Genomic DNA, 18,064 nt, shown 5'->3' on the forward strand with positions numbered 1-18,064 from the left:
CATTTGAAGATGACAAAATGAATTGTGACAGATATCAGGCGCTCATCATCAGCGTGTCCTTCATGGTGAAATCTTTATTCTTCTCTCCGCAGCCCAGCACAGGGTATCACCTCATATCTGAGGTCATCTCTCACAGGTATTTCACACTCAGGAAAATAAGCACAGCATGGCCCTCACATAGAACCCTTATAAATGATCTAGAGGGGTTATTTATCTGAGGTGGCATGCTGCTGCTGCTGCTGTTGTAACTTTAGCGCTCTGCGATTTCTTCAGAGGGTCTTTATATTTAATGCTCACAGCAGCGCACACTACAGACACTAATACTTTACTATATTTATGCATGTGTGTGTACCTGCTTTTCTCGCAGCTCCTTATAAATGAGGAACTGGAGAAAATGTCTGCAGTGTTGCTGCTGTGTTTTCGAATGCTGTGCAGAAGTATTTGCATGTAGCTCGTGAAAGACTGAAAGCGGCGCTTGAAATGAAGCAGAAGGGCCATTTGGCCCCTCATTGCTTTGTGGAAGACAGCAGATTTTCAACAGGAACAGTTGTAAATGGTGTTATTTGGAGGCCCTCTGTTGGATTCAATCAATAGCGTGATGTCACAGAGCGTTTAGAACAGTCTGCAGCAGCTCTCAGAGGCTAATGGTAGCCGTAAGATGACAGTGACGCCTGCATTGTCTGGCTGGAGTTAGCAAATTCAGATGGACCCACCTTTGGAAGGTAAAAATATAAATCATAAATTGTTTTTAAAAAAAAACAAAACAATGGTTGCGGTGTGACTCCAAGATGCAACCTCAGAGCTGGAGGCTAAAGATGTGACTTTTCAGATGAAGGAAAATGTAATTGTTTGGTCAAATCCCTATTTTTTGATTCCTGGCTGTTGTCTTGTCCTGAGGAATATTTGATACCTGGACACACAACATAGACATGAGGAAGTGGGGACATGGAAAAAAAACTGAGTAGAAGTGATGGGAGAAGCCTCAGAAGGTGGATTTATCACATCAGGACTGCTTCAGAAAGGAAAACTTGTGTTTGCATTTTTATGTCATCTGGTTGTTATCGGTCTGTTTCTAACCCTTCTTAATCTGTAGTAACAGCCTCATGCAGTTTGGCTCACACCCACCCACACCCACACCCACACACACACACACACACACTTTCCCTCTAAGCCCTCTTCTACCGTAGAGGCTGGAGCTACAAGGCAGCTGGTGGGAGGGCCCCTCTCAGAAGCAGGAAGTGGCCTTGGAAAACAGGTTTCGGGTCTGTTCAGTTTCCATGACACCTGACGATACATGAGTGCAAAGACTGCGTTCAAGGGCTTCAAACATCGTCTACATCAAAGACAGGGTAAACAGTTCCATCTGCCTCTGCTTCCCCTCCCGCTCGCTCCTCTTCCTGTTCTGAGGCACACAGGTGGTCTTGGGACTGGGCCTTGGAGCGTCCCAGGGACTCCACCGACAGGCTCCTGCTCGACAGGATGCTACTTAAACTGGACTGACGGCCACATCTGGGATGGGTCTCGATTTCCACTCGGACCTCGATATTTGTTCCTTCCCTGTGGTGGTGAAAAAAGAAGAACCCCAAATTTGTATACTAACATCCAACATGATCCTAAGCTCCTAAACCAAAACAAAATGTTTTTTTTTTTTTCTCGATGTAGTGAGAAATCCGGCAATAAGAAGCGGAGCAGCATTTACTTGAGCGGCAGCGGCTGCGTGTCCTCGAGCTTGCTGTCAGGCACAACAACAGTCGTGCAGCCTGACTGGTCGTCCAGCTGAGTGAGCTCATGCTCCTTTGACGCTTGGTCGAAGACCTCGTAGCTGTCCTGATCTAGGGGTGTGCTGGAGGCGATCGGGAGGCCCACCTCCTGCACACTGACCCTGACTTCATGCAGGCTGGTGTCGCCGAGGGACGGGTTGTTGTTCTGACCTGTCCAGTGGTCACTGACTACATGAGAGAATAGAAGATCTATAAGAGAAGTTAAAGCTTCATCAGATTGGGCTGCCCTTTGTAGCAAAGATACAAATGCAAAAGAACTTAATATTTGAACGCAGTTATAGTGAAACTTTTCCACTCTAATATTTCAGAATAAATAATGTAACAGCCTGTCATTCGACTTGCTGGCTTTCAGACCTATTAAAATCATAGGGATCCAAAAATGGGCCAAAGCAAGCTCCAACGCCTCCTGGTGGTCAACCGAAGTGTAGCAACAAGAAATCGAGCTCTGTTTTTCTACTCACAGTTGGCTAAATCCTCTAGTTGTATTTTATGCGTTTCAGGGGGTTCTGTTTGCGGTCGACACCAACCATTCCTGCAGAGCGACATGGGGACGACCCCGTACACATATGTCAGCATGAGAGGCACACCTACACCTGCAGGGAGAGAAGAAATAGCGAGCGAGCTTTCAATGATATGCGGCATGATATTGTAAGAGTTTCTGACAGGATTTCTGGTGACACATTATTTTACCCCACGTAAGTTGTGGTTTTAATTTTAAAGAGATTCTGGCATAATATGTACCAATACCCACATTGTACACTGGTGTGAGCCAATCCTGTTCTACAGTAGTCACTGAGCTTCTGAAACAATATTCATCATACCTTCTGATCCATATTAATGCGATTTTAGCCGCTCCAAATACTTATTCATATTCCTGAAACATGTGACGCAACCCAATATAATCATTATTAGAAATTGATTTTTTTTTGTAAAATATTGTTTCAATATTTCATAGTCACGTTGTATCAAAACGACCTGAAATGTATAGTTGCAAAATGGCAGCTAGATTTTAATTTACACTTGAGCTAACTCTACAAATCTTAATGAGCAGAACTGTGTTGTTTGATTATGAAACCAGTCACTGAGGCAGCTGAGCGCCCACCGAACAAAGAGGCATCGTTACCACGGCGGGAATGCTGGCAAACTATTGAAATAGCAACAGGGTGAAATTAGGACGAGAAAAAAAAGAGTGGTCAGGAAAAAAAAACACAGTAAATTTTCATTTTTTTAAAAAAAAAGGATGAAACAACACAAAAAATGTGACTTGTGAATGTCAGAATTAAAATGGGATGTTTTTAGTGAGAGAGAAAGACAGTAAAAGATGAAAGAAAGGGGAATGACAATTAAGGATAAGGACATGCTACAAACAAGGGGGTGCCTTCAGGGGTAGAATGTGTGTGTGGGCGTGTGTGTGCACGAAGTGCGCTGTAACACTGCAGAGGGAGACTGAGAGGCTGCTCAGCCTAAGCCACAAATGCTGCTGCAGGACCTAAGTGTGTTGTAATGACATATTGTCGTGCTTTTCCTGAAATAGAATTTCAAAATAAAATGAATCCTCTACATTCACTGTGCATCTCACCACATGTGCACAGACTCTAAAAATCAAATGAAAATGTACTACGTTATCCTCATTGATACATCATCCGGGTTGTTCTGGCTCCTTACCCACAGTGACAGCGGCTATGACCGGCGACACGAACACTGACATCATCACCCCGCTGGCCACAGTCAAGTAGTGCTTACTTCCTGAGATATTGTTTTTCTTACAGCGACCATGGACCTGCAGGGAGAACAGACACTCCTAGAGACACCCCGCTAAGAGCATCACTGCGTGCAACTTGGACTTTGCTGGCTCTCTGCTACCTTCCGGCCCATGTAGATTGGTATCCCCACAATGATTACCGGGATGGCAAGGCCCGCTATGAGGGAGATGACCACCGGCGCTCCGAGCAACATGCCCACCTGCCACAGAACCTTGCGGGTTTGCGACCATGGCTTCTTGCCCCAGAAGGTACATCCTGAGGGACTGAGACGCACGACAGCCAGTTAGCTTTGCGCTGCAATAGGAAGACCTGCCGCATCATTTTAGCCCGCGATACCTGAGGTAGTGCACGTCGGTGATCTCCTGCATGCACAGCCAGCAGAACTGACAGGCACACACAGTGCAGTTCATGCGGTTGCAGCTGCCGTCGTTGGTCTTCATGATGTAGGCCCCGCAGCGGGGGCACGGTTTGATCTCCTCTGCATCTTCAGCAACAGAGTCGGCGTGTGATCATTGACCACGTGTTTGCTCAGCAGACCAGAAACTAAAAAAACTCTCTTCATTCTGCTACAAAAAGAGAGACACAAACCTCCACCGGGTTCTTCATTGAAGACATACAGCGCGGAGGAGTCGTTGCCGCTCGACGTGTGGCGCGCCCGCTGGCGCCGGGCCTGGTCGCACGTCTGATTGGGGTGCCACAGTTGCCGACAGTGATAGCAGAACTCTGTGTCACAGCCCTCGCGGCCACAGCTCAGCTTGGGACACTCGGCGCAGCCGTAAGCGATCACAGCGTAGCTGGGGAGCAGAGACACGGCAGAACGAAGCCTCTTCATTAATTAGTGGTGCAGCTACTGCTGTTGTTTGAGTGTGTGTGTTTGTGCGTGTGAGTGTGAGTGTGAGTGTGTCAATCACAGTGCAAACAGATACATGGGCAGCCTTCAGTGGGACTGGTTTCTGGAGTTCAACACCAGAGCCACAATAATCCCCTTCTTAGATACTGAGCCGTTACGATAACAAGGAGGAGCCGAGGTGCCTGTGGGCCTCATCACGGGACATTAGCATACATTTCAACATTAAAGGGATCATTTAGATGAAAGATAACAAGTTGAAGTAACTGTGAGGGATTTGAGACCCAGTCATTTTGCTTCAGAACAATAAAGGACTGGAGTCATTGGTTGTTATACGGCAGCGTAGGAAGCCTTTTAAATAATGGAGTCATAAATAATGACTTCACATGAACGCATGGATCCCTAAAGGAATATTAATGCGGCAGAAAATGGAATGGTAATGTAATCTCAATGGAAATATTGTAACAAATATGGAAATATGAGGGCAGTACCAGTGAAGTGGCCGGCACAGACTCCTCATACAGTTTCTGAGTATTAAATAGCCCATTCTTTCTCACTTGAAACACGGATTCAGAGGCACATCTGTAGAAAATTGGAACGAAATGTACACGAGTGAGTAAACACCTGACATAATCTGAAGCTAAGATTAACTAAGACCTACAGGAATGTGTGGAAGTTCTGAACAACCTGGAATGGTTTGAGCCTGTCTAAATGAACCTCGACTCCTCTTTTAGTAATACCCAAGCAGAACATTGCAGGTTTGCAGTAGATAAACCAGAACCCCCCCGTTTCATTGTGCCATAATTGAATTCACAAGAGCATCGGGGAGATTGGCGTATTGATTTTTCTTGTTCCACTCGATCACACCAGCACACAAAGCACTGACAGGCAGTCCTGCGCTGAGCCCTGCATCATACATGCAAATGTTCAGCACACACACACACACACACACACATGCCCTGTGTGCACATCCCACTGCCCACCCGAAGTGGGATTTAAGTCGGAACATTTACGGTGCACTCCGAGGTTGCTCCGGCTTTAACGGTGCAGAGATTCCCTCCATTCAGCCCCAGGTTGGCGCCACAGTTGGCTGTGCAGGATCATTTGAATGCAAATGCAGCAGCCTTAGAGAACATGTCAGTCTCACTGAAGCGCTCGCTGTCTGTCACATCGGCTCTCACTACGTCATTAATGCTGAAAACAGAAAAGCTGCCATATTGAAATGCTAAATTAGGAGCCGTCATTTTTTATGGTAATAACAGTTGCTGCTGTGTAAATAGATGTTATTTCATTGATGGCACCTCACTAATTCATTCTTCTGCTATTCTTGTTGCTAGTTAGCCTGTCTTAAAAACATTGTGAAGGTGTTACAATATCATTTTTATAACAATGTATGTTTTTGCTGCATTATTGAAGCTGTGTTACTACATGCAATTAATGACGTAAATATGATAAGAATATTATCTGAGTTTTACGGCTAAATGGAGAAAATCTGCTGCACCACAGCAAAAGGAAGTGGGCAGAGTTAATGGCAACATATGTCAGGTTTAGTCTAGAAAGTTTTGAGCAAGAGATCAAACATTTAAAAATCCTGGCCTATAAGGTCCTTAAAGGTCAAGTTGCATCATCTCTGCTGACAACAGGATCAGCTAACCTTTAGCCATCCACTTAGCTATGTTTCTATAGGCCAAAGCCTCGCCTCCTCTCCTCTCCTCTCCTCTCCTCTCCTCTCCTCTCCTCTCCTCTCCTCTCCTCTCCTCTCCTCTCCTCTCCTCTCCTCTCCTCTCACCTGCAGTCAGGCGCTGGACACCAACGGGTGTCTGGGTCAGCCGCCAGGAAACGCCGTAGCTGGTACTCCTCAAATCGCTCCAGCAGAGCCCGGTCATCCAGGATGGCGTGGATGTCCAGTGGCGCCAGCGTCTCGGGGCACTGTGGGCACGCAATGCCCACCCTGCTCTCCGATATCTCGATGCGCAGATACTGGCGGAGGCAGTCAGAGCACGTCCGGTGGGAGCAGGAGGTGAGACGGGGGAAGTGGCACCGCGGCTGACTGAGGAGACACAGAGGGCACTCCTCCAGGTGCTCGTCCAGGAGCTGCTCCTGGCTGCAGGAGGTGAGGGACAGGACGCCGGTGGAGCCACTGCTGACGCCACCGGCGCACTCTGCTGCGCCCTCGCTTGCGTGCGCCTCAGCAGGCGCCGGAGCGCCTCCTCCTTCTCCTTTTTCTCCAGCAGAAGCTCTGGATTCTGCAGCCCCTTCGGCTGTGAGGTTCAAGCCCTGTGGATCAATACAGAGAACTTCATTCATATATTTCCAGAAGGAAACCCTAAAAGGAGAGCTAATGTCTGTGCAGGTGACAACCTTCTTCCACTGGTGCCCTTGGTTTCTTAGCAATGTAATTTATAAAGTGCCAGTTAATTAAATAAACAATATAATGGATTTGGGCAATAACAGAGCAGCAGCGAGAGGAAGTGAGGATAATTTAATACCCCCAAAGTTAATAATCTACAGCTTCTCTGCGTCTCAATATGTGAAACACTTTTGTAGGCAACTGCGTCTCTCTAAATAACAACCTGGTTTATTGGACTTGCTAAAGCCAGATTAATTAAAGTGAGTGATGTATAAACGGTACATTTTCAGACATTAACTGAAGCTCAAACAGGGAGACAAAGTTGGGCAGTCACTCTCACCTGCTCTGGGTGTTCGCTCGGCGTGAGCGTGATGGCCACTTCCTCTTTGGGCCGGGCTTCCACGGGCCTCTCGGGCCTCGGCTCCGATTTGGGCTTCCTGCTGAAGAAGTTGAGGAAGCTCAGCGGCCCCGTTTGCTGCTTGGGCCTCTTCATGGTCAAAGACTGGTGTGGGAGCAGCAGCCGAGGATGGCCGGCCAACGACCATGAGCAGGATGCGGCAAGTGTGCGGTCTGTGAGTGTAACAGAGAGCACCTTTGTGTGTGTGTGTGTGTGTGTGTGTGTATGGGGGAAGACCACTGCGAGCTCTCACAGGTCTTGAAGCTGACTGGCTGCTCTGCCGTAGGTGGGAGGAAGAGCAGGAGTGATGGAGAGGTAGACGAGGAGGAGGAGGAGGTAATCCCTGCCCGAGGGAAGCATCGCTAATTTGGAGCCTTCCCGAGGTCTGCTCACGTGATTGGCTTTGTTGCTCTTCGGTCTTCTTCACCTCCTCCTCTTCCTCCTCTGGTGCAGGCCCAAGCTAGTCCTGAGCTAACCAGCTGCCCTTCATCGCTGCAGTTGCCTCCTCTTTGCCACAAACCTGGAATAAGATGGTTATTTTTTTCAGAATAAATGAATAAATTCTTAATAAGATGTTATTTCAGCTGTCAAGGCACTGAAAAGGATTATTCAGTTTCTGTTCTTTTTATTTTTATTCCAATTTTGAATATTAATCCTGTCCTGTTTTATTCCCCCTTTACTGAGGCAGGGAAACCTCCCGCTGAACTGCGATTTATAAAATGCTGACCACGTTAGCATTCTACTTGAAAGAGGTGTGGGACGGAGCACTTCAGTGGGTATTTAAGATCCCTCTAAGACTCAGACGGCGAGAACATTAATGTCACAGGCCTGAGACTCGGCTGGCGGACGGATGAGGGAGAGCTGTATTCAGCCTGATAGAAAAGACAGAGTGGGGGTGTAGAGGGTGGCATGTGGGGGGGGGGTAAGAGGCAGTGACAGACAGCACAGACTACTGTCTCCGTTAGACTGCAGCAAGTTTTCATAATCAGGCCCAGGAGGCAACAAGAGCAGGAGGGGATTCATCCAAATGTCCTTTTCTCACAGAAACTCGTCATAGCTGAGCCCAGGACGGACGGACGGACGGACTGACCGACTGACCAACCGGCAGACACACACACAGACACACACACACACAGACACACACACACACGCACGCACACACACACACACACTTGGCACCATTCTTGTTTATATTTGTTCCCTAAATATGTGTCTAAAAATCTTTCCTTTTTTGCATTATTTTGCAGTTGAGTGTTTGCTGTGTTTCAGCAGCAAAGCCAAACTGCCCCTGTTGTTGCTGCCGTGTTTGATGAGGATTTAGGGGCTCGGACTTGGACTTCTTTCAAATCCATGATGCACTCCAGCTTTGGCCCCTCATTTTAAATCGGGCTAATATGACGCTGCTACTTGTTAGCAGGATTCTGACTTTGAATAGATTATATAAATTACAGAAAGGCAGCATAAAAGAGGTGAAGAAGAGAGAGAGAAAGAAGGAGTCGCGAGGGCTCGAGGGACAACAGAACAACAGTAATAACATGCAGGATGGACACAGATGCTGAGTACATCTTTACTTTACAGCTTAATAGTTTTCTCTCTGAATGCGTGCAAGTGTGTGTGTGTGTGCATGCACGCATGTGTGTAGAATACATTAAAATGCTCCTGAGGCTAAAGATACACTTAAACGTTTGACCTCCCCTCTCCCCACGCTGACTCCTTATTCCAGAGAATGAACAATCGGCTAACACAAGAATTCACGTCCTTTAGGAGGATTATAGAAAATGAAAGCACAGACTCAGACAAAATATGTCCCGCCATGAAAAGGCCTTAATCACTTAACAGTTTATTTCTCCCCTTAGTGGAAAATTGAAGACAAACGTGAGATCTGAAGAGCCAAAGCATGTTTGCAAAGGCTTCAGCGGAGAGATAAACTGCCACAAAACGGAGTAGGGGCAAAAAAAATCAATGGATTCTGACTAGAGAGGAATAACTCATCATCCCTGCAGGAGAGAATGTGACCACTTCCATGTCAAAACCCAGATTTACCACCTGAATTAAATATGAAAAATCAGGAAAAAGGAAGATTTACAGTGCCTCCCCGTAAAATAAAATAGAGCAGCAGAAAAAACTTAAATGCTTAGTCATTTTGTAAAGGAGTCTGAACTACAACACGGCTCTGCTCCAACCCAACAAAATCCAGCCAGGGAATGAAGGAGATGCAGACGTGCAAATACCCCATGTTTGTTTTCACGTTTATTAATAATCTGCTTAGAAAAGTGAAATAAATCTAATGATGTCACTACTGTAACATGTGAGCATTAAAGGATATGGAATCCATATGCTTGGATATGTTTCCTTAACTGTATTATAAATATTTATTGACATGTTTTAATAAGCTGTTGCTCAGCGATCACTGACCAGAGGTCTGTTTAAGCAGTCGACCTGAGAGGAGGGAAACCTGATGATGCTCACTGGAAACGAGCCCACATCAGCAATGCGGGTTTCAGAGGCATGAGAGTGACCTCAGCCTGGCAACACACACATGCGCGCGCACTCACACTCACAGTGGCATCCCTCACTAAAGTCTGTTTCTGCATCATGTGCTGCCCAGCAGCCTCAGGCTGCCAGTGATGGTAACGACCAAACCAGTTTAAATCAAGATATATTTGATTTACTTACATCAGAAGATAGCCTTTATATCAGCTTACAACTAAATATCAAAACTATGATGCGGGGTCTGCAGAACACCCCAAATACTAAAGAACATGCTGAGAAGTATTATTAGCTCAAGATGTGATGCGTAACCTCCTAATTTATTGGAAGAGTTATTCAGTATTTCCACTGAAATCTTTCCCAGAGGTCTGTCAGGGGCATCATGATGCTGTTACAGGGAGTGGCTGTTACAGGGAGAACAGGCTACGTATTCGCATTTGCGTCCACTTTCAGGCATCCCGCACAAACAGGACAGAGGAAAAACATGAGAGATAAAGTCGCGTTGGAACGTCTGCAGATAAAACACCCCATAATTTCTATTACGTAAACGGTCTCTTACCTCCGTGCACGGCGCCTTCTCTGTGCAGCGTAGAATCAACAACTGGCTCCTCCCCTTGAGGACCAAACGGGAGCGCAGAAATCACGCACTGCAACACACACACACATGCACCGCCTCTTCCTCTTTACTGCTGCATGGAAGAGATATCTGTGCGTGTGCGTGTGAGGGTTTTCGTCGCAGGAGAAGATCCACGCTGCTGAGGAGACGCAGCAGCTGGACCGATGGGCGCTCCGGGGGGGAGGCACGCTGCAGTGACAGGAGCCAATAGGATGACGCAGAATCACAGAATCTCCCCCTTGGAAACGCGCAATTCCATAAGGGTTTTTTATCATGTTTCCATTGTCAAATATACACACAGCCCTGGAGCAATTAATGTAATTGGTATTACATTATATCGAAACACCAATCTAGATCTATCAACCATCATTTCTACTGTATGTGTATCAAATGTTGAGCACGTTTGTGGTAACGATATTTAAAGGATAAATAAAATCCCAATTGATGATTTAATTTATATTTCAATTGTGTACATTTGAAAAACATGGTTTTTTTAAAAACAACAAAGTTATTTTTGCACGTTTAATCTATCTTTTAGCTCCGAAAAGAAAGCGGAAATTGATTTCGGAAGCGGAAATACCAACTTGACATAACGGAAGTAAGATGTATACAATGGAATAAAAGTGACAGCCCACCAGTAACAGCACTTCCGGTAGTCATCTCTTAGACTTCAAAATAAACAACTGCGTACGTTCAATGGAGAAGCAAGCGAGGTAAAATTACCAATCGCAGTGATTTATTTATAAATATCATTCTTGAATGAAGAGACAAAATTTTAGTGCTGAATAGTATCAGGAAAGTAAAGCATAAATTTCAAAATATAAAATTGGATCAATAGACGTCATCTTTTCCTGCTTCAACGACTTTGATCGCGTACAGGTTTGTAAGTTGTTTTATTTTGAAGGACATTAGCCGGACGTAACTTTGTTGTTTGCTGTGGATGGATGAAAGGCGAATCTAAAAATCAATTAAGTTATGAAAAATACCATTAATTGCCTTTCTTTGTCGCCGCAGCTCATGAAGAAATGGCGGATCTCCAGACGCTGCACATCTGAGGGAGAATCCTCTGCGTCTGATGGCGTGTTTACAGACAATAACAGCAGCCTCAATCGACAGGAATATTTTGATTTTCTAGGTAAGTTAGCTTGGTAGCTACGCCGCTAAATTAGTTGTACATTGTCGTGTTTAGTTACCGTTTAGGTTTTTTGACGTCTTGAGTATAAGGACTCGTTTTATGTAGGTATCTCTAGCGCCGATCGGCCAAATATTGCTTGAATGCCCCTTTATACAGTAACAACACGTTAGCTAGCCGTATGCTATCCGAGGGGATGGTTCCTTTTAACCTGCTCGCTGATTTACTTGACTGCTCTGTTTTGAAAGCAGTCGCGGTGCAAGGTCATTGCCTTTAGCCTGTCTGCTAAATTAGCTTTTAAATTGTGAAGTAACATTGTTTTCCCGTTTATTTTTCAGTGTGTATGTACCTGGCTGTAGCTGTATGTCGCTAACGATGAAAGACAATGCACAAATTCCGTTTCTGCATTGATGACAGGTTATTTGTAAGGGTGGGGTGTGTAATTGTATTTTAATTGTTGTAGCACCCTCTGGGAAGAGTTGTCCTTCCATCCTACATCAGGGGGTATATTAATGCACACTTTAATATGTTGTGCAGTCACTGGAACGCAAATAACTACCCTGAACATAGATTATGCAAATGATATAAACGCTTTGTTGGTGGATGTGTTTTGTAGTTATAGTCAGAAATATAATCTATTAGGAATATAATTAATCAAATGCCTAAACCTTTCAATAACTTCAACTTTACTTGCACTTGTCAAAATGGTGTTTTGTGTTGCAGGGTTTCGTGAAGGGATTTCTTTTTAATTGTTGAAACTGACTGCATGTGTCTACAGGAATCCTAAAGCGTTTCTCTCAAAACGATAACGATGAGCTGATGGTTGTTGAAGTCTTGAAGAAGACGCTGCAAAAATCAGAGAGGGGTCAACTGGAAGATGCCAAGAAAAAAACAGCAGAATCCACAGCCAGTCAAGTGTACGTACAGACGGATCTGTTCGGTGTTGGAGAGCCGGGTTGTTATTGAGCTTTGCTAGAAATTCAGTCTTCAGTTACTTTTACTTTCTTCAATTGCGTCCGTGTGTGCGTTTGGCCCGGTCCTTTATAGTGTGTGTCCTGATTCTCGACTCACATCTGGACACCAGATGTTGCTGTTTTAGCACCGCAACAATTTCGCCATCAATCATGCTGAACTGCAGAATGTCGTTTTGTTAAATTCCTAGATCCTTTCCCAGTGTTTTTCTGTTCTGCGCACTCATCTAATGAAGCTTACAAAGAGTTGCTTTATTTAATTGCCTCGTCCACATGCCTGGCAGCATTTATCGCTGTTTTTCCTTTGATCAGTAGTTCACCTGCCTAAAGACAAAACCTAAAGCATTTGTAATCAATAGTTTCAGTAGATCATATTATGGACAACACTGGCGTCCTGGCAAATACAGTCATTTATCATTGTCTCTGATCCTTTTTAATGTAAAATATTGTTGTTTTAATATTGTTTCAGTCAAATATATATATATATATGTATATATATCTCTTCTTATGATCATGAGATATTCTTTGAATTGGAGTAGATCTCACATGGCCAGTAGGTGGTGTGTTGATGCCAGAAGGAGGCTGCTCAGCTAAATGCTTTTTAATTGGCCTGGCAGTAGATGGTGTATCATTAGCTTTTGCTGTGTGTCTGCCAGAATCTAGAGTGTTTTTCTTGAACACTCCCAGTTTTCCTGAATATTGATTAAAGATCCCCTCACTATGGCTTTTCTATTTTTGCCCTTTTCTCTGGCGACAGTGGATTCTGAAGATGGTGTAGCAGTCGAAGCTCCTCACACTCTCAACTTAGACACTGAGTTTCTACTGGGACACGACCTCGAGTTTGATCACGACGGCAAAATCCTAAACCTGGACAAGTTCTCTGGTGTGTAATCAAGGTTTTTTTGTTAATGCGCTAATATTTGACTCCTGTTAACAGCCTTTGAGACAGCAGACAACTGAGCAGATAAATATCTGAGCGGTGTCGCATCAGCAGTATTTAGGAGTTTACTTGATCTATTCTTTTATTCTCAAAGGTAAATCCATGTTACATTCATGTTATCTCGGCTCACAGTGACATGGTCCTACATTTTTACCAGGGAATACAGGCATGGCTGTGCTTTCAGCTGGTTTCCCAGTTGTGAACTGTTGCCCCTGTGTGACGAATAGAGAAATGGAGGCAGCAGCTTATATTTCTCTGCAAGTGGAGAAAAATGCTCAGATACCATTATTATATAATGGTCATAAAAATAGGTCCATTACCATCAAGGACACTATTGCAGACAGGCATTTATTTATCATCATCATCATCATCATCATCATCATCATCTACTACCTCTGCTCCCTTTGCCCCACTGCCATTATCATTTCTCCCCCTCATCATCATCATCATCATCATCATCATCATCATCATCATCATCATCATCATCATCTACCATCATTATCATCAACAAAAGCAGCAGCAGCAGCTTTACCATTATAGTCATCATCATCATCATCATCATCATCATCATTAGACTCTGTAATCATCCAGGAGGGGGTTTGGAGGGGCAGTATAAAAGGGCAGTCTGCTCTCTCGCCCCCTTCACATCCTGCCTTGCCGTCAGTGGAAGGAGGAGGTTTTCTGAGTAGCGGTGAAGCTGATGAGTGCTGCAAAGCCTTGATCCTTTTTAGTCTTTGAAAACGCTCGTCTGGGGAAAAGGAGAGCTTAAATATCAGGAGTGCCGTGAGTACGACTGGACCGACGCTTGGTTCTTTTTCTGCCTGTCTTTGTTCTGTGTCCGGGGCTGTAGCAGTAGAGAAGCTTTTGTTTTTACTTCACGGTTAAAACTCATCCAGGTTGACCTCTTAGATATTATGCAGCGGTAGAGCTGCTCAGAACCAGCTGTTGTGGGTCATTTATCAATGTTGACATTAATTTACAACAGTTGTTTGAGGTTCTTGTTAATTATCTGACAATACTGTGGCTCGTTTATGTACCAGTTTGAATCTAGTAGTTCTAGATCGAGAATTTAATTCTGAATTCAATGAGGGAGAATGTACAGCTGTCGGTCTTGGTGGTAAAAGGTTTCTCTCTGTCTTTCTCAGAAGTAGCTGCTGAAATCGGTTTCTCCGTGTATCCTCTGGGTGATGAGGAGAACCCCGTCTACAACCAGATCAGCATGGAAAGCGAAACGTGCAGCTCACACAGCACCACTGACGACGGGAGAGAGGATGAGGGCAGGACGGCCCCGTCTGAACCGGGCTTCCCTTCCTACCTGTCCTGCAGGGGCTGCGGACAGCTCCGAGACGGACCTCTGGGACCTGGCATAGACCTCGTGGGGCCGTACTGTCTCCGGTGCTGCAAAGCCTCGAGGGAATCCAAGTCCACAGACTTCTGTTCATCGTTTGCGGGCATCAGCGGGATCCGCGCGGGCTCCCACTTGCAGCTCGAGGCCATGGCGAATGGAATCGACGACAAATCTCTGACGGCTGAGGACAAACTGGCCAAGCAGCACTCGTGTCACCTGTGCGGCTTCTCCTCGCGCTACGCCAACCACGTGAAGCGTCACATGAAGACGCACAACGGCGAGAAGCCTTATCACTGCCCCCTGTGCACTTACGCCTCAGCCCAGCTGGTGAATCTGCAGCGGCACCTGCGGATTCACACCGGCGAGAAACCGTACAAATGCGACAGCTGCACTTTTGCCTGCAGTTCCCTCGGCAACCTGAAGAGGCACCAGCGCATGCACGTGCAGACTCCTGGGATGGGTCAGGACACAGCAGGACCACCGACATTGGGGCAAATTAGCCAGAAGAGGCAAGTGAGTGGGCAGAGGTCCAACGAGGAAATGTCTGGTGTTTCGCCCAAAGGTGGGATCCATCTTCTGTCCTGTGTGTCTTCTGTTTCTATTGTAGCTTCCAGAATCTAACTCCTGTTCTCCTCTTCAGGGGTGGTTTCAGAAGTTGCACAGGCAACTTCAAACCTGAGTTTGGAGGCCCCGAACAGCGACTACCTATCAGCCTTTGACAGCCTAAAGGGAGCGTCGCCGCCACCCATACCTGCGTCTAACCCCGCCCCCGGGCATCAGCCTGGGCCTCTGCATGAAACCGCAGGTGGAAGCAGCAACAGGGCGACCAGAGGGGCCGCGGCAGATGGCCCCACCCTCCCATCCTCGCTCTTCCCTTTCACCTGTCGGCTGTGCGGCGTTGTCCTCGAGGACGAGGACGGGACGTCCGCGCAGATCTGCGCCAAGTGCACGCTGGAAATGCTGACGAAGGACACGTCGTCGTCCCCCAACAGTCCGGGTGAGCGCAGCGACAAAGTGTACACCTGCGCCGCCTGCCCTTTCCTCACTCATTACCCCAACCACCTGGCGCGTCACATGAAAACCCACAGCGGCGAGAAACCCTACAAGTGCCCACAGTGCGACTACGCCTCGGCGCACTTCGACAACCTGAAGCGGCACCACCGAGTGCACACGGGCGAGAAGCCGTACAAGTGCCATCTGTGCGATTACGCGTGCGGCAACCTGGCCAACCTGAAGCGGCACCAGCGCGTGCACTCGGGCGCCAAGCCTTTCCAGTGCGCGGTGTGCAGCTACAGCTGCAACCAGAGCATGAACCTGAAGCGCCACATGCTGCGGCACACGGGGGAGAAGCCGTACAAGTGTCGGGAGTGCGGCTACACCACGGGCCACTGGGACAATTACAAGAGACATCAGAAGAAACACGGCCTGGCCACCGACGGGTGGGTGAAGGTTCCCATGACCGGCAACGATGAGGAGGACGAGGAGGAAAAGGGGATGGTGGGAGGAGCTCAGACGCACAGGAAAGAGGCGGAGGTGGATATGCAGTACGTGTTCCAGAGCGGGCGCTCAGAAAGTACGCTCAAACTGCTGCAAACCTGAGATTAACACAATATCTAACAGCAAATCTAAGCTACCAGCAACTTGTTCCTGTCGTTCCTTGGAGTCTTTACAATGTTCTTGCGTGTTTTTGTCTTTGAGTGTGTCGTCTGTTATTGAAGGCTGCTAATTGTTCATTTGAGTCCCGCAGAAGGTGTTCTGGACGCTTTGGTCGTTTTTCTCTGAATCTGTCAAACAACGGAACTTCTAAAGTTCTGAAGTCTCCCTCTGCACATTGAACCACAATACATTCACCTTAAGGCCGAAATCACCAAATACCCCTCCGTGTGTTCGCCTCCTGGGGCGGAGCTGTGCTGCGGAGCTGATTTGCAGTTGTTTTGATAAGGGATCCTTATTTTTAGCGTTTCATTTTCATCTCTTGCACCACGAAGAATGTGAATGTTGCTGATTTCTCTCTTCCCGCCATGACTTTAAGACTTCCACTACGCAGCCATAATATTATAACCCCTGAGAGGTGACGGGATGTTGGGTGGTTCTAATGTTATGGCTGAGCTCCACAGTGCAGCTCTTAGACCTCTGACCCTCTACTTCACGTCAGGCTCAGGCTCTGGTAACGGCATGCCTTCAGATGAATTTACTAATGTATGTGCTACTTGTAAATGGCTATTTGAGAGCACCTGGAAGCATTATTTATGTCGTGTCGGAAAAGCTACGATATCTTTTATTGTGTAATGTCTTTTGCCATGTTTCCAGCGCATTCAACACTAAACGACATGCACGAGCAGTGCGTTTCGCTCAGTTTCCTGGTGTAAAATCAAGCACAACTCCACACAGTGGCCGGATAAAAACTGTTGGTCGACGTGGTTCGCGGATTTAAAAACGGCAGGTTTGTGCGAGTTTGGTCGTTTCTGGCGTTGGAAGAATAAACCTGCCGTTTTAGCGGATGACTTCACCCTCTTACGTCCACTGTGAACTTGTCATGTTTTTACTTGATGATGATGCAGTGAGCATGCGAGTGTGATGGTGATTTTATTTTTCTAATGTGGATGTAACACAGCTAGTGTATACTCTAATGTATAGTTGTTGGCTTTTTTTTTTAATGTGATGTAATTTAGCAGCTACGGGGAGAAATCACTGTTTACTGATGACTAAAATATGCAAGCGAGATTATTTTTGTTTTCCAAGGTTGCCAATGAGCTGCGAGTGCCGACTCATGATTTCACACATCCTCAAGTGTCATGTTTGTGTCTTTATGCAGTGTCTCATAAATGCCTTAACTGAGGATTTCTGAAATAAACGCTAAATTTGTTCCGGTCCGTGTTTCAAGACAGATGGGATGGTTTTGTTTTTTGTTTAAAAACCCTCAGTTTTGGCTTGAAAGGAGAAACCTCTTCTGACTCAGCTGATTTTTAAATACTCGCTGGTTGAAAAGCCTAATAGTGCACGTCAGAATTCAGGAACTAACAATGGTGTTATTGTTTGTGTTCCTATTGAGAGTATGTAGGGCATAAAATGACCTCCATAGCTAACGGTGCATTAGCTTCACTTGTAGTTTACTGACATAGTTCCATCTATCAGTTATATGAAAATATAGAAAATCTAAGTTTTTGTATATAGATGAAGACAATTACATGTTAAAACATTAAAATGATCAACTTCGTAGCTCCTCAAGTGGAATTACATATTCTCTACTGTTGACAGAAGTGTTTTATTATTCTATAATAAAATCAAACCTTGTCTCGATGGCACTCTTAGATGTTTATCGTCCAACAAGGTTCAGTCCTGAGTCCACTGTTTACCAAGCACAGTGTGGATGATCCCCGTATTTATCGTCAACTTTTTAGATCTGCAGCTCGTTCTAAATACAGGTAA

General features: G+C 45.9%; 2 protein-coding genes across 4 annotated transcripts; one reads left to right on the forward strand and one right to left on the reverse strand.

Annotated features, from left to right (window-relative positions):
• Positions 1 to 34: 34 nt before the first annotated feature.
• On the reverse strand, positions 35 to 10,431 carry LOC101065005 (E3 ubiquitin-protein ligase RNF19A). Of its 2 annotated transcripts, none has more exons than XM_029849831.1 (10): positions 10,188 to 10,431; positions 7,082 to 7,658; positions 6,181 to 6,668; positions 4,133 to 4,338; positions 3,881 to 4,028; positions 3,645 to 3,807; positions 3,447 to 3,561; positions 2,243 to 2,374; positions 1,700 to 1,949; positions 35 to 1,557 (listed from the first exon to the last, which is right to left on the reverse strand). In XM_029849831.1, exons 2-10 carry the CDS (start codon positions 7,232 to 7,234, stop codon positions 1,323 to 1,325), a joined length of 1,890 nt encoding a protein of 629 aa, XP_029705691.1. In that variant the 5' UTR covers positions 7,235 to 7,658; positions 10,188 to 10,431; the 3' UTR covers positions 35 to 1,322. The 2 variants fall into 2 exon arrangements, with proteins under 2 accessions (XP_029705691.1, XP_011610411.2); XM_011612109.2 differs by having other exon boundaries at positions 1,700 to 1,970; positions 10,188 to 10,430.
• A 712-nt stretch (positions 10,432 to 11,143) lies between these two features.
• On the forward strand, positions 11,144 to 17,899 carry znf513a (zinc finger protein 513a). Of its 2 annotated transcripts, none has more exons than XM_011612037.2 (5): positions 11,144 to 11,379; positions 12,155 to 12,293; positions 13,105 to 13,230; positions 14,433 to 15,197; positions 15,276 to 17,899. In XM_011612037.2, the coding sequence occupies exons 2-5, from the start codon at positions 12,254 to 12,256 to the stop codon at positions 16,232 to 16,234; spliced, it is 1,890 nt and encodes a 629-aa protein (XP_011610339.1). In that variant the 5' UTR covers positions 11,144 to 11,379; positions 12,155 to 12,253; the 3' UTR covers positions 16,235 to 17,899. The 2 variants fall into 2 exon arrangements, with proteins under 2 accessions (XP_011610339.1, XP_011610340.1); XM_011612038.2 differs by having other exon boundaries at positions 14,436 to 15,197.
• The last annotated feature ends 165 nt before the right edge of the window (positions 17,900 to 18,064 follow it).

The sequence above is a fragment of the Takifugu rubripes genome, chromosome 16 (assembly GCF_901000725.2).
Source record: "Takifugu rubripes chromosome 16, fTakRub1.2, whole genome shotgun sequence".
In the NCBI taxonomy this organism is placed as follows: domain Eukaryota; kingdom Metazoa; phylum Chordata; class Actinopteri; order Tetraodontiformes; family Tetraodontidae; genus Takifugu; species Takifugu rubripes.

Coding starts and splice junctions, on each gene's coding strand:
- LOC101065005 (XM_011612109.2), bottom strand. CDS start 7,234: ATGAAGAGGCCCAAGCAGCAAACGGGGCCGCTGAGCTTCCTCAACTTC. Junction 4,029..4,132: donor CAATGAAGAACCCGGTGGAG/GTTTGTGTCTCT, acceptor CTGTTGCTGAAG/ATGCAGAGGAGATCAAACCG. Junction 2,375..3,446: donor CATAGCCGCTGTCACTGTGG/GTAAGGAGCCAG, acceptor CTCTCCCTGCAG/GTGTAGGTGTGCCTCTCATG.
- znf513a (XM_011612037.2), top strand. CDS start 12,254: ATGCCAAGAAAAAAACAGCAGAATCCACAGCCAGTCAAGT. Junction 12,294..13,104: donor GAATCCACAGCCAGTCAAGT/GTACGTACAGAC, acceptor CTCTGGCGACAG/TGGATTCTGAAGATGGTGTA. Junction 13,231..14,432: donor AAACCTGGACAAGTTCTCTG/GTGTGTAATCAA, acceptor TGTCTTTCTCAG/AAGTAGCTGCTGAAATCGGT.